This window comes from Salvelinus sp. IW2-2015, linkage group LG17 (assembly GCF_002910315.2).
Source record: "Salvelinus sp. IW2-2015 linkage group LG17, ASM291031v2, whole genome shotgun sequence".
NCBI lineage: Eukaryota > Metazoa > Chordata > Actinopteri > Salmoniformes > Salmonidae > Salvelinus > Salvelinus sp. IW2-2015.
The window spans coordinates 13298017-13312016 of record NC_036857.1 but is presented as its reverse complement, the minus strand read 5'-3'; the positions used below and the strand labels follow the sequence as shown (position 1 = coordinate 13312016).

The following is a 14000-nucleotide window of genomic DNA, read 5'->3' as shown; positions in this document are numbered from 1 at the left end:
GGGGGGCTAATGGGTTGCCAGTTTCAGCAATACAGTAATATGTCAATGTGATATTTCATAATTATTTTTTACACATGTCAAAAAAACGGTTTTTGCTTTGTCATTATTGGGTATTGTGTGTAGATTGATGAGAAAAATAAACAATTCAATCCATTTTTGAATAAGGCTGTAACGTAATACAATGTGGAAAAGTCAAGAGTTCTGAATACTTTCCCAATGCACTGTACATCCCCAATTTAATTTCTTTGTGTTTATGATTGCATTGTGTGTGTGTTGTGTGTGCATGTTTGTGCGTGTGTGTATTTGTGCATGGGCATGAACATCGATCAGCCCATGCAGGGTCATTATGATATTTCTATGAAGAATGTGAGGCATAATGTTGGTATGGTTGCTCCACTAACCCCCCTTTTCCACAAAAGCCGCTCCTGGAGAATGTCAAGGGGCCAGTGATATAAAGGGGTTACGGGGCAGTGGTGGGCTATAAGGGGTTGTGGGACATGAAGGCACAGATTGGTTTGTAGATAATGGGAAGAGGAGAGTGAAACGGGGCTCCCACTTCCCCACAGTACAGGCACAGAGCCCTCCCTCTCCTCTGTCGATACAGGGATGCCATCCTCTGTACGAAATAGGAATTGCATCGTTGTTGGCTGTTGATGTAAGGCTGCAGGCCTAAATACCATTGTTGTGCTGTAATACTCAGTAGTAGTGTAAAACATAGTAGATGACATATGACAATAAAATACTCAGATGTAAAGTAACTGGGTATTTTATTGTGTTAAAAACAATCTGACATAACAATCCACAAAGAACTTTGGAAGTAATACAGTGCACCATGTCAACTTTGGCCTTGAACTTTGAACTGTCTTCACAGACCACCTCTCCTCCTTAACCAATATCAGCTCTCCTTTCCCCCAAACATACACAAAACACTCATGCACGCACGCACGCACGCACACAGACACACACACACTCTTTCTCTCTCAGAAATAATGTTGGGGTGCGTAACATAGCAAGGAATAGAAAGGATCAGCGATTGGAGGGCAGTGTAAAGAACAATGATGCTAATTGGACAACCGGATCAACATTTACAGAAAGATTTTTTAATTATGGTATTTTTGGGAGAATGTGTAGGCCTATGGTACAAATATAAGTGCTCTATTCAATCCGTATTACAGAAGTTCAGCGTTACAGAGTGATTGAAATTTATAGGCAGCTCAATCGGAAACTGCCTTAACATTTCTAGTGTGCAAACTCTATCGCTTCAGCAATACAGATTGAATAGAGCCCTTAGTCTCTACAAGAAAACAATCCACCACATCATATTAGCTTATCTGCGCACATAAATACATAGCATAACCATATTGACATTGTGCTTTCTCAACTCAGTCGCACTTCTCAGAAGTAGCCCAAAGGCCGGCACATGGCGATATTGAGTCGTTTCATCTTACCATCTAAAGGGAATGTATGCAGCCAGCTATACACTCCCATCCCCCTGGACCGGATCGTACATAAAACATTCTCCATTCAGGCTGCTAAGGCGTCAATTTTCTCATTAACCCAATTTAATTGCGAGAAGATAGAGAGAAAAAAATGGGAAAATATGTGTACTTTCACTATGAAACACTATTTTCCACCATCATGGTAGAGTAGCTAAATATTAGTACCAATATTTATATATTTCTTAATTCTATTGTTTTCCTTTTAGATTTGTGTGTATTGTTGTGAATTGTGAGATACTACTGCACTGTTGGAGCTAGAAACACAAGCATTTAGCTACACCCACMATAACATCTGCTAAATATGTTTATGTGACCAATACAATTTGATTTTATTATATTTGGATGTTGCTTATTGCATTCAGCCAATCAGGTTGCAGCAGTCGTTTATTTTGAAACTATCAGACCAGGGGTGAAAAAACTGACTGCTGCAACCTGATTGGCTGAACACGATATGCATCATCCAGGACTAGCATTAGCTACTGTAGCATGGTGGTGGAAAATGGTGTTTCATAAAGTATGCATATTTTCCCCATTTTTATCTGCTTTCTCGCCATTAAATCAAGTTAAGGATGAAATGTATACATTTGTAGCCTGAATGGAGAATGTTTTATGTACGAACAGGTCGACGTGGGACACGAGTGTACAGCCGGCTGCATACATTCCATTTGGACGGTAAGATGAAACGACTCAATATCGCCATCTGCAGACCTTTGGGCTATCTCAAAGAGTACGTCCCAAATGGCACCCTATTCCCTACATAGTGCACTGCTTTTGACCAGAACCCTGTAGGCCTTGGTCAAAAGCAGTGCACTTTGGGGAATAGGGTGCCATTTAGGGAGGCAGTCAAAGTCTCCATTGTCCATATGTAGCCACTAACCTTGGTCATGCAATTAAAGAGCACAAAACTACAGTCCACTTAACTTATTTTCCTCAGTCATTCAAGAGTTAATAATTACATCTTTATAAAGCAGGTATAAATAACAGACAGGATTTAATACATCTAAACGCTCTCGTAGATTCCACTGGGATAAGGGAAAAAGTAAAAGCGTGTTTTATTTTACAAAGCCACTTGTCTTTCACAACAGACTATATGTAAGTATATTGAATCGTACCACAGAAAGTACTTGGACCAGGCCAGGTCTATACACGGAAAAATCACTAGGTTGCGCTCTACTCACACCATTTCACAGAGGACAAACGGGTTTTGCTGAATACAAGGCAGCAAAGGTATCCTGTGTAATTGACACACAGAGACGGGCCTACAGAAAAAGCAGAAAGGAGGGAAGTTCTTATAATGTCTGTATTTTATGATTTAGTTTTATTGTACCTGATTATTGTCCTTGAATTCAGACAAAACGGTCATTTTTTGCAATTTTTGGCACCTCAGTGGTGATATTTGTCTGTATGTGTTTATGATATAATGGACATATTACATAGCAGGGAATTGACCAGAAACACTCTTCAGCTCTCTTGCCAATACGCGCACGCACACACGCACACACGCACACACGCACACACGCACACACACATGCACACAGACACACAGACACACAGAACAAAGAACAAAGTAGGTACCATTTAGAATAAGAATCAAGATGTTTTCACACATAAATATCATGCTTTTAGCCCAAAGATGGGATGTCGTATTTAAAGTCTACTATTCTTTCACAAGGCCTTGCAATCCCATCTACACATTGATGTTGTGCAGTCTGTCACTAGTACCATCTCAACTCCCACATGGAATTGTGTCAGCACACAACACAAGTCATTACAATCAGAAAATACACACAGATCATTTAAATAAAAGACTAAATAAAACACAAAACATATTTCTTGTCACCCCATGAACATATATGTAGAATATCTTCCACTTGCCCTACCTTGTCAGCCATTTTGTAAAACAAAATCACAATAGAACCATTGTATTGATCCTGTACACTCTCTCTGCTTCAGAATCTACCCTCATTGTGAGTACTCTATATACACTGGAATGACAGTATAGTGCCTTCTCCAATCTCTAGTTGTTTGGACCAAAATGCTAAGAAGTATATCAAAGCCTAGCTCTACCACAAAGCACACATCTACATTATGTTATCTTTGCATATAAAACACGTGCAATGTGATTATATCTACGTGGATCAATCTGCATTTGGAGTTATGTGTATTCTGTCTTGATCCCATTGTTTTTGTCCATCTCACGATTTGTCATCCATATCATCATCAAATTCATTGTCATCATGGGTTGTAAATGTGTGTATGTCTGTTTCCATTCTGATATTCCAGTTACGAGCCAGTTGTATTTCCGCTGAGAGATTGAGTTACACACACTGAGCCATCCTTTAACTTGTCTGTCTGGCTGTTTGTCTGGCTGTCTGCTCAGTTTATTCTGCTGTGGTGAGGTCTCTATCAGAAGCTCTCCAGCAGAGTGCATACAAAGTGACTGACAGCTGGGGCAGATAGAATTAGGATGGGGTATTAATAGGAGGCAATACAAGCAAGGGGTGGTAGTCAGGTGTCAGGTGTCAGGGAAGAGTGAAGCATCATGGGGCAGTAGATAGTGGGGTGTCGGAAGGTAAATATTCACAAAGAAGGAGGTGCTGTGTGTGTGTGGTTGACCTCCTCCATAAGTCCTTGGTCTCTATCAGTCTCTGTCCCTCTCTTTTCCTCCTCTTTTTTCCTCTCTCCCTAAACTCTGTATCAGTCCCTCTCCTTCTCCTCTCTCTGTCTGTTGTTACTCCCCTGCGCTTCGCGGTGCTCGTGAGGAGGGCTTCCCGTCGTGGGTTCGGCGGTTCCTCCCCTTGCGGATGTCCTGAAGATGCTTCCACTTCTTGTTAGGGGCCTGGACCACAGGGCCAAGGGGCGGGGCCTGTTTGGCAGGAGAAGCCGGGAGGCTCTTTTCCGATTGGGCATTCTTGCGCGCCCAGACCTGCTCGCAGATCTGGTCCACGGTGCTAAGATTGGGGTGGTCCACCAGCTGCATGAAGTCCCGGTACCACATCTTCTGATTGGTGGAGGGTGGGCTGCCGCTACGGGGGTCCAATCGGAGGAGATGGTCAGCGGGCGGAGAGGGGGAGGAGGAAGAGGAGGGTACTACCTCCAGTGTGATGTCCAGTAGGGTCTGGGTGAAGCCGTGCTCCATGGCGTGGCACTGGTAGAGGCCCGTGTCACGTTTCAGTACCCTCCTTACCAACAGTCCCCGCTCTGTGTGCAGGACACGGTCATCTAGACGCAGCTGGATGATTAAAGCACACACAACTGAAGATTAGAGCTTGAAACAGTCAATGTGAACCAAAAATCACTTGAATATTGTTGAAAAAATAATTGGAGGGGAAAGAGTTACTATGAATGACCTCTCAACTGTAAATCCGTTAACTGTAATTTTGCTTAGTAGTTTCATCCCTCCCTCAATGTGCTCTCACCTCTTCCCTGGGGTTGTGGGGGTGTTTCTGGAAGGTCCAGGTCACTCTGGCCTGCAGGGATTTGGGGATACACTCCAGGAAGGTACTGCTCCCCTCCACCCCAAACAGCCTCCTTTCTGCCACGCGGTGCTTGTGGTGGTCTGTACCCCATCAGATAATGTGAGATTGCAATTTATTCAACATTTATTTCACAGTCTTGAGGTTGACAACTTATTATTTCCAGTAGTGTAAGTAAATATGCCATCCAAACTCTGAGATAATCACACAGACCTTTCCCTTTCTTGAGCAACACCCTCACTGAGCACATGATATGACATAATTGTGTGAAATCACCATGTCGTGCCATTTGGGTAATTTGTATAATAATTCATGTCATTGTGAGTGACAGAATGCTCTATTGTAGTCTGGGATGTAGGGGTGAGCGAGGTCAGGATGTGGCTTTGGCACGGGCCAAAGAGAGATTATGGCACAGAATCCCACTAATCACCCTGCCCTCTATGAGTGGGAGCATGGGAGAGGGAGTTAGCTCCTGGTCACAGTGTGCTGAATGCTAACTTGAAATCAGAGTGTGTAACTAAAACTTTTCTGCAAATCTCCTATTGACATCAGCCTAATGTCTGTGAAAGTCTGAGTTCGGGAGGTACAGCAGAGTGAAAGAGTCTTACCTCCTGAACACAGGGTGTTGGGGTCTCCATTCCTCACGTCCTGACGACGGAAACGCCTGGAAAACAAGAACAAAGGGAAGTGTCGATAGAACATAGTACAAAGCGTTGATATGTCTGATCTCTTGTGATTATAATGACTAGGCTAGTAGTCCATTGGGGTATGTACACTAAGAGTAGAGCTAACTGGGTAGAGGATCAGGTTTGGTGATGTTTACAGTTTTAAAGGTAGTGGGTAAGGTTGGTTAGGGTCCAATGTTGGGCAAATAGCATATACTGTAGGTTGTTTACCATCTGGTGTTGGGAAGATAGCATGTTAGGTTGTACGTTAGAATTTGGAAATGTGTTTACCGTTTGGTGTTGGGAAGGTAGCGGGTGCAAGAGGTGCCGTCCCAGGCGCAGTATGGGTCTCTGGCCAGGCAGCACTCAGCACAGGCCTTCCCATAGACACTGCAGCGATGCAGAGGAACCTGGGCCAGACCCGTGTCTGAACCCACATACAGCTGCTGCTATGGGCAGAGAGAGAGAGAGATAGAGGAGCAATGTTAGTGACATACAGTCAAATGGATATTAAATATCTTGGAATTAATCTGGGAGAGCTAGTACATTGGTGCCTATCCTTCTGATGTTATGCTAGCTCTTTTAGCTCTTTTCTCATTTGCCTTGTATTTTTGTATTTTCTCCACCACCTTTCTATGCCCCTAAGATTCTTTAGAGGTAAGTGTCTCTTACCCGCTTTGAGGAGATCTGCATGTTAATGATGGATGAGGCATCCTGCAGAGAAGAATAAATGGTTAATTATCCCACTCCTAAATATAAACATAACTATATACTTCCATAATATACTCAATAATTTATACATACGGAAGCAGCATGATGGATGGGTCCTCTCACCTTGAACACCTCTAGCTCTTCCAGTAGCAGGTCCTCCATGTTCTTCCAGCTCTCTTTAGGTACAGAGATCACCTTCAGCACTGTCCCTTTGTCTACAACACAGAAAAGTTTCAGACTGGATCACACACTCTATCCCTGCTTACTATTCCATATACACACTGCTCATTTCATACATTCTAGTTAGTATAACACACAGAAGTGCCAATGTGGGGGAAAACAAAGCACACTTACACTGTTATCAGTATAAGTGTGTATAAGTGTGGATGCCAGTCTGTTTCTGCTCTCTTGACAACTCCTAATGGAATTGTCATGCGAAATGTTTGGATTGAAAATGACAGCAATGAAGTTGGCAAGAGCACAAACAGATCTGGGACCAGGCAAAGCATAACGAGTAAGGTCTACATATAAGTAGTTACCTGTGCCAATGAACATGACGTCATACTGCCCGTCGGCGGCGCCCACCCGGTCCACAGCGATCTGGGTGAAGCTGTAGTCTACGTTGGTCCTCAGGAAGACTGGCCGGCGGTTCAGGGGGTATACAGGGTTAAACATCAGAGGGTGGTGACGCGCAAACTGGATCACGTCGTCAGGGAAACCCTTGGTGGACTCGAAACTGCCGAATGTCTTGCTGGGGCACTAAGGGGTCAAACAGAGTAACAGTACAGCGGTTATTGTAAGGTTATTATGAGGTTATTGTGGTTATTATAAGATTATTATCAGGTTATTAAGGTTATTATAAGGTTATTATGAGGTTTTCGGGAGGTTAAAATGAGTTAAAACAGGTTGTAACAAATGTTACACATATAGGCCTATCTAAATGAGTCTAAAGTGAAAAACAGACATGGTCCTCTAACTAAAGGTTAAAAGGGTAAAAGGTCATTCCTAGACCAAACATTGTACGTAAAGAATATGCGTTTCTATGATCTATGAACTTAATGTTTATTATTTTCATTGAATGCGCTGTCAAATGCTGTATCTTTAAGTAATGGGGGCTAATGGGAGAAAAGGAGTGTGAAAAAAGGCCTGTCTGTTTATACCAGGGGTAGAGTTATGCTGCTCCTGGGGAGTCTGTTTGCAGTGGTGTAAAGTACTTAAGTAAAAATACTTTAGGGTACTATGTAAGTTGTTTTTTTGGGGTATCTGTACTTTACTTTACTTTTTGAATTTTCGACAACTTTTACTTTTACTCTACTATATTCCGAAAGAAAACAATGTACTTTATACTCCATCCATTTTCCCTGACACCCAAAAGTACTCGTTACACTTCGAATGCTTAACAGGACAGGAAAGTGGTCCAATTCACACACACACAGAGAGAACTTCCCTGGTCATTCCTACTGCCTCTTATCTGGCAGACTCACAAAACACAAATGCTTCGTTTATAAGTTATGTCCTGAGTGTTGGAGTTTGCCCCTGGCTGTCCATAAATAAAAAAACAAGAAAATTGTGCCATCTGGATTGCTTAATATAAGAAATGTGAAATGATTTATACTTTTACTTTTGATACTGAAGTATAATTATAACCAAATACTTTTAGACTTTTACTCAAGTARTATTTTACTGGGTGACTTTCACTTTTACTTGAGTCATTGTTTATTTTGATATCCACGTATATTTTTTATATATATTTTTTTTGTCGGTAGATCAGCTTTAATATTGAAGATATATTGTGGCTTCTATCAATGTAATTGTCTTCATCATTTCCAATCCCCCATATATATATAATTTTGTAAATAAATATATTATTTTAATTATATATTTTTTAAATATATTTTCCTTCTTTATCATTGTCCTCTAACCCTACCACCCCTCCCCTAATTGCAGTAAACTAATTAAATATATTTTCCATATTTATTATTTTTCCCTAACCCTAACCCTACCCCTACCCCCTCCCCTAATTGCAGTAAAGTAAATAAATATATTTTCCATATTTATTATTTTTCCCTAATCCTACAACCCCTCCCCTAATTGGAGTAAACTAATGGACAACAACACTTAGGCTTCTACTTCCATCCTATACATACTATATACATTTTACGGACAGTATATTTTACATTAGTTAAATTTAGTTTGTTTTTAGTCCAAATCTTCAGCTACACTCAACCTCTCCCATCTATCTCTGAAGACCTGTCACGTTCGTCGTATGAATCGGACCAAGGCGCAGCGTGGTATGCGTACATTCTTTATTATAATAAGAATGAACACTGAACAAACTAACCAAAATAACAAAACGACACGTGAAGCTATACAAAACGAGTGCTGACAGGCAACTACACATAGACGAGAACCCACGAACACAAAAGGGAAAATGGCTACCTAAATAATCCCCAATCAGAGACAACGATAAACAGCTGCCTCTGATTGGGAACCATATCAGGCCACCATAGACATACAGATCACCTAGACCTACAAAACCCTAGACTTACAAAACCCTAAACAATACAAAACCCCTAGACAATACAAAAACTAGCGTACCCACCCTCGTCACACCCTGACCTAACCAAAATATAAAGAAAACATAGATAACTAAGGTCAGAGCGTGACAAGACCATCCAGTTTTGATTTCTAGCTGCCATAAATATTTATTTTACAAAAGTTCTAAACCTTTCTATTCTCATAGTTTATTCAGATTGTAAATTAAAGATTACATTTTTTGATAAGAGTATTATTATTTTATTGATCGAATGACTATGACTTTTCAGATCACCCAGCAGGGCTATTGGCAGAGTTAACTCCAGGTAAAGGTTGCAATTCTTCAGTCATTCCTGAACCTGCGACAAAAAACAAGCTGCATGCGGACAATACCAAAACAAATGATCTAATGATTTTGTGTCTTCGCAGCAAAACCTGCAGAGCTGGGATGGATGTATTTTCTGTTCAGTGAATTGTGGAAACAACGGGTAGCCATCTGCGTTCAGTAAATTTCCACAGAGCTACGTACCATGCCAGGGCGTGGGTAGGGGACTTTGCCCTGGAAGGGGACCCACTGATAGTTTGGCCCCTCTTTGTGGGCGAAGGGCCCCAGGAAGGCCCTGCGGATGTCATTCATGGTGTAGATACACACGGCTGATCCCTTGAATACACTGCTGCTGGGAGGCAGGGGACGCACAGTTAGAGACAAGGCCTACTATTAAACACACTATCACAGTCAGGAACTACAGTAAAACACACACACACACACACACACACAACACAACACACACACACACACACACACACACACACACACACACACACACACACACCACACACACACCACACACACACACACACACCACACACACACACACACACACACACACACACACACACACACACACACACACACACAGAATAACTCAATGCATCGCCTTGTTTAAACTCTGACCTAGAGGTAGAGAAGACGGTGTAGACCAGAGGGTTCTTCCTGTCCCTGGTCTGCAGCAGGAATACGTCCCCTGTGGCAGGTACACAGGTCAAAGGTCAGAGAAACACAAACATAACCTCCCGCTCTGTCCATTTAGCTCAGATGAATCTTCATTGGTCGTGTGTAAATATCCCCAGCCCAGATATAGCCTGGAGTGAGAGCTAGGATCAGATAACAAACTCAGACTTTAATAACGGTTACTTACGGAGCTCATCAAAGTAGGTGTCACTGCCGTCACTGCCTGGCACAGAACAGATGAGACGAGTCTTCAGGAAGGTGGTCCACTTATTGACCAGACTACGCTGGCCACCCATATCATTCTGCAACAACAAACCAAATAGACATTATAGACCAATGTTATAAAGTCAAGATACCCGTAATAATATGTAACTGTTGTATGAACAATAAACATCGAACAATGTTGTATACAAAACAGTGTCAATGACACAGTATACTGGATGTGTCCACCAGAGGCTAAGGAAAAGTTATGAATGTATGGAATAGTATTAACTAAGGTACGGTATGGTACAGTATTTTTAAGCATGATACGGTATGGTACAGTGTGATACAGTATGATTAAGTATGGTAAAGTATGGTAGAGTATGATACAGCATGATTAAGTATGATACAGTATGGTACAGCATGATACAGTATGGTACAGTCTGATACAGTATGATTACGTATGGTACAGTATGGTACAGTMTGATTAAGTATGATACAGTATGGTACAGTCTGATACAGTAGGGTACAGTCTGATACAGTATGATTAAGTATGGTACAGTATGGTACAGTATGATACAGTATGGTACAGTATGATTCAGTATGATACAGTATGATACAGTATGATACAGTATGGTACAGTCTGATACAGTATGATTAAGTATGGTACAGTATGATACAGTATGATTAAGTACCTAAACAATACAAAACCCCCTAGACAATACAAAAACTAGCGTACCCACCCTCGTCACACCTGACCTAACCAAAATATAAAGAAAACATAGATAACTAAGGTCAGAGAAGGTACAAGACATCCATTTGATTTCTAGCTGCCATAATATATTTATTTTACAAAAGTTCTAAACCTTTCTATTCTCATAAGTTTATCAGATTGTAAATTAAAGATTACATTTTTTGATAAGAGTATTATTATTTTATTATCGAATGGACTATGACTTTTCAGATCACCCAGCAGGGCTATTGCGAGTTGAACTCCAGGTAAAGGTTGCAATTCTTCATTCATTCCTGAACCTGCGACAAAAAAAAAGCTGCATGCGGACAATACCAAAACAAATGATCTAATGATTTTGTGTCTTCGCAGCAAAACCTGCAGAGCTGGGATGGATGTATTTTCTGTTCAGTGAATTGGAAACACGGGTAGCATCTGCGTTCAGTAAATTTCCACAGAGCTACGTACCATGCCAGGGCGTGGTAGGGACTTTGCCCTGGAAGGGGACCCACTGATAGTTTGGCCCCTCTTTGTGGGCGAAGGCCCCAGGAAGGCCCTGCGGATGTCATTCATGGTGTAGATACACACGGCTGATCCCTTGAATACACTGCTGCTGGGAGCAGGGACGCACAGTTAGAGACAAGGCCCACTATTAAACACACTATCACAGTCAGAGAACTACAGTAAAACACACACACACACACACACACACACACACACACCACACACACACCACACACAACACACACACACACACACACACACACACACACACACACACACCACACACACACACACACACACACAACACACACACACACACACACACAACACACACACAACACACACACACACAACACAACAAATAACAATGCATCGCCTTGTTTTAACTCTGACCTAGAGGTAGAGAAGACGGTGTAGACCAGAGGGTTCTTCCTGTCCCTGGTCTGCAGCAGGAATACGTCCCCTGTGGCAGGTACACAGGTCAAAGGTCAGAGAAACACAAACATAACCTCCCGCTCTGTCCATTTAGCTCAGATGAATCTTCATTGGTCGTGTGTAAATATCCCCAGCCCAGATATAGCCTGGAGTGAGAAGCTAGGATCAGTAACAAACTCAGACTTAATAACGGTTACTACGGAGCTCATCAAAGTAGGTGTCACTGCCGTCACTGCCTGGCACAGAACAGATGAGACGAGTCTTCAGGAAGGTGGTCCACTTATTGACCAGACTACGCTGGCACCCCATATCATTCTGCAACAACAAACAAATAGACATTATAGACCAATGTTATAAAGTCAAGATACCCGTAATAATATGTAACTGTTGTATGAAAATAAAACATCGAACAATTTTGTATACAAAAACGTGTCAATGACACATTATACTGGATGTGTCCACCAGAGGCTAAGGAAAGTTATAATGTATGGAATAGTATTAACTAAGGTACGGTTATGTACAGTATTTTTAAGCATGATACGGTATGTGTACAGTGTGTACAGTATGATTAAGTATGGTAAAGTATGTAGAGTTATGATACAGCATGATTAAGTATGATACAGTATGTACAGCATGATACAGGATGGTCAAGTCTGATACAGTATATACGTAGGTACAGTATGGTTACAGTATTGATTAAGTATGATACAGTATGGTACAGTCTGATACAGTAGGGTACAGTCTGATACAGTATGATTAAGTATGTACAGTATGGTACAGTATGATATACAGTATGAGTACAGTAGTATCAGTATGATACGTAGTGATAAAGTAGTCTATGTATGGTACAGTCTGATACGTGATTAAGTATGTGTACATTGATACAGTATGATTAGTATGATTTAGTATGGTACAATCTGATACAGTATGATTAAGTATGGTAAATCTGATACAGTATGATTAAGTATGGTACAGTCTGATACAGTATGATTAAGTATGGTACAGTCTGATTAGTATTGTACAGTCTGATGCAGTTGTTAGATTAAGATGTACAGTATGATTAGTATGGATACAGTATGTACAGTATGGATACAGTATGATACAGTATGATACAGTATGTACAGTTGTACAGTATGATTAAGTATGGTACAGTATGATACAGTAGATAGTATGATTAGATATGTACAGTAATTGTACAGTATGATTAAGTATGAGTACAGGGTCCTGATACAGTATGATTAAGTATGGATACAGTATGAATATAGTATGATTAAGTATGATTACAGTATGGTACAGTCTGATGCAGTATGATTAAGTATGGTACAGTCTGATACAGTTATGACAGTATGGTGCAGTATGATTAAGTTGTACAGTCTGATACAGTATGATACAGTATGGACAGTACGATTAAGTATGATACAGTATGATTAAGTATGTACAGTCTGATACAGTATGGTACAGTATGATACAGTATGGTACAGTATGGTACAGTCTGATACAGTATGATTAAGTATGATACAGTATGATACAGTATGATTAAGTATGGTACAGTCTGATACAGTATGATACAGTATGGTACAGTCTGATAACAGTATGATTAAGTATGGTACAGTACGATTAAGTATGGTAGAGTCTGATTAAGTATGGTGCAGTATGATACAGTATGTAAGTATACTGTACGTGATTAAGTATGGTACATTATGGTACAGTCTGATACAGTATGGTACAGTATGATACAGTATGGTACAGTATAAACTGTAATACATATGGTACAGTGATGGTACAGTATGGTACAGTGTGATTACGGATGATACAGTATGAAACTGTATACAGTACAGGTACAGTATAATCTGTAATACAGTACAGGTACAGTATAAACTGTAATACACGTACAGGTACAGTATAAACGTAATACAGTACAGGTACAGTATAAACTGTAAATACAGTACAGGTACAATTATAAACGGTAATACAGTACAGGTACAGTTATAATCTGTAATACAGTATGGTACAGTATTAATCTGTAATACAGTTACAGGTACAGTATAATCTGTAATACAGTATAGTACAGTGTAAACTGTAATACAGTACGTACAGTTTAATCTGTAATCAGTACAGGTACTGTAATACTGTAAGACAGTACAGGTACAGGTATAATCTGTAATTACAGTACAGATACAGTCATAAACTGGTAATACGACAGGTTACCAGTAATTAAACTGTATACAGTAC

At 40.7% G+C, this 14000-nt stretch overlaps 1 protein-coding gene across 3 annotated transcripts in view; it reads right to left on the bottom strand.

The window, feature by feature from the left end:
• Positions 1-750: 750 nt before the first annotated feature.
• Positions 751-14000, bottom strand: part of sema3b (sema domain, immunoglobulin domain (Ig), short basic domain, secreted, (semaphorin) 3B) — a 109988-nt gene continuing 96738 nt past the window's right edge. For 2 of the 3 annotated variants that reach the window (XM_024006235.2, XM_024006233.2), the window contains 10 exons: positions 10086-10200; positions 9842-9911; positions 9416-9560; positions 6891-7110; positions 6475-6566; positions 6313-6354; positions 5932-6089; positions 5584-5639; positions 4919-5058; positions 751-4731 (listed from right to left, as the gene is read on the bottom strand). In XM_024006235.2, coding sequence (XP_023862003.1) covers positions 4231-4731; positions 4919-5058; positions 5584-5639; positions 5932-6089; positions 6313-6354; positions 6475-6566; positions 6891-7110; positions 9416-9560; positions 9842-9911; positions 10086-10200 — 1539 coding nt within the window. In that variant the 3' untranslated portion in view covers positions 751-4230. The remainder of the gene's footprint in view (positions 4732-4918; positions 5059-5583; positions 5640-5931; positions 6090-6312; positions 6355-6474; positions 6567-6890; positions 7111-9415; positions 9561-9841; positions 9912-10085; positions 10201-14000) is intronic. The other variant, XM_070447870.1, reaches the window with a different exon arrangement.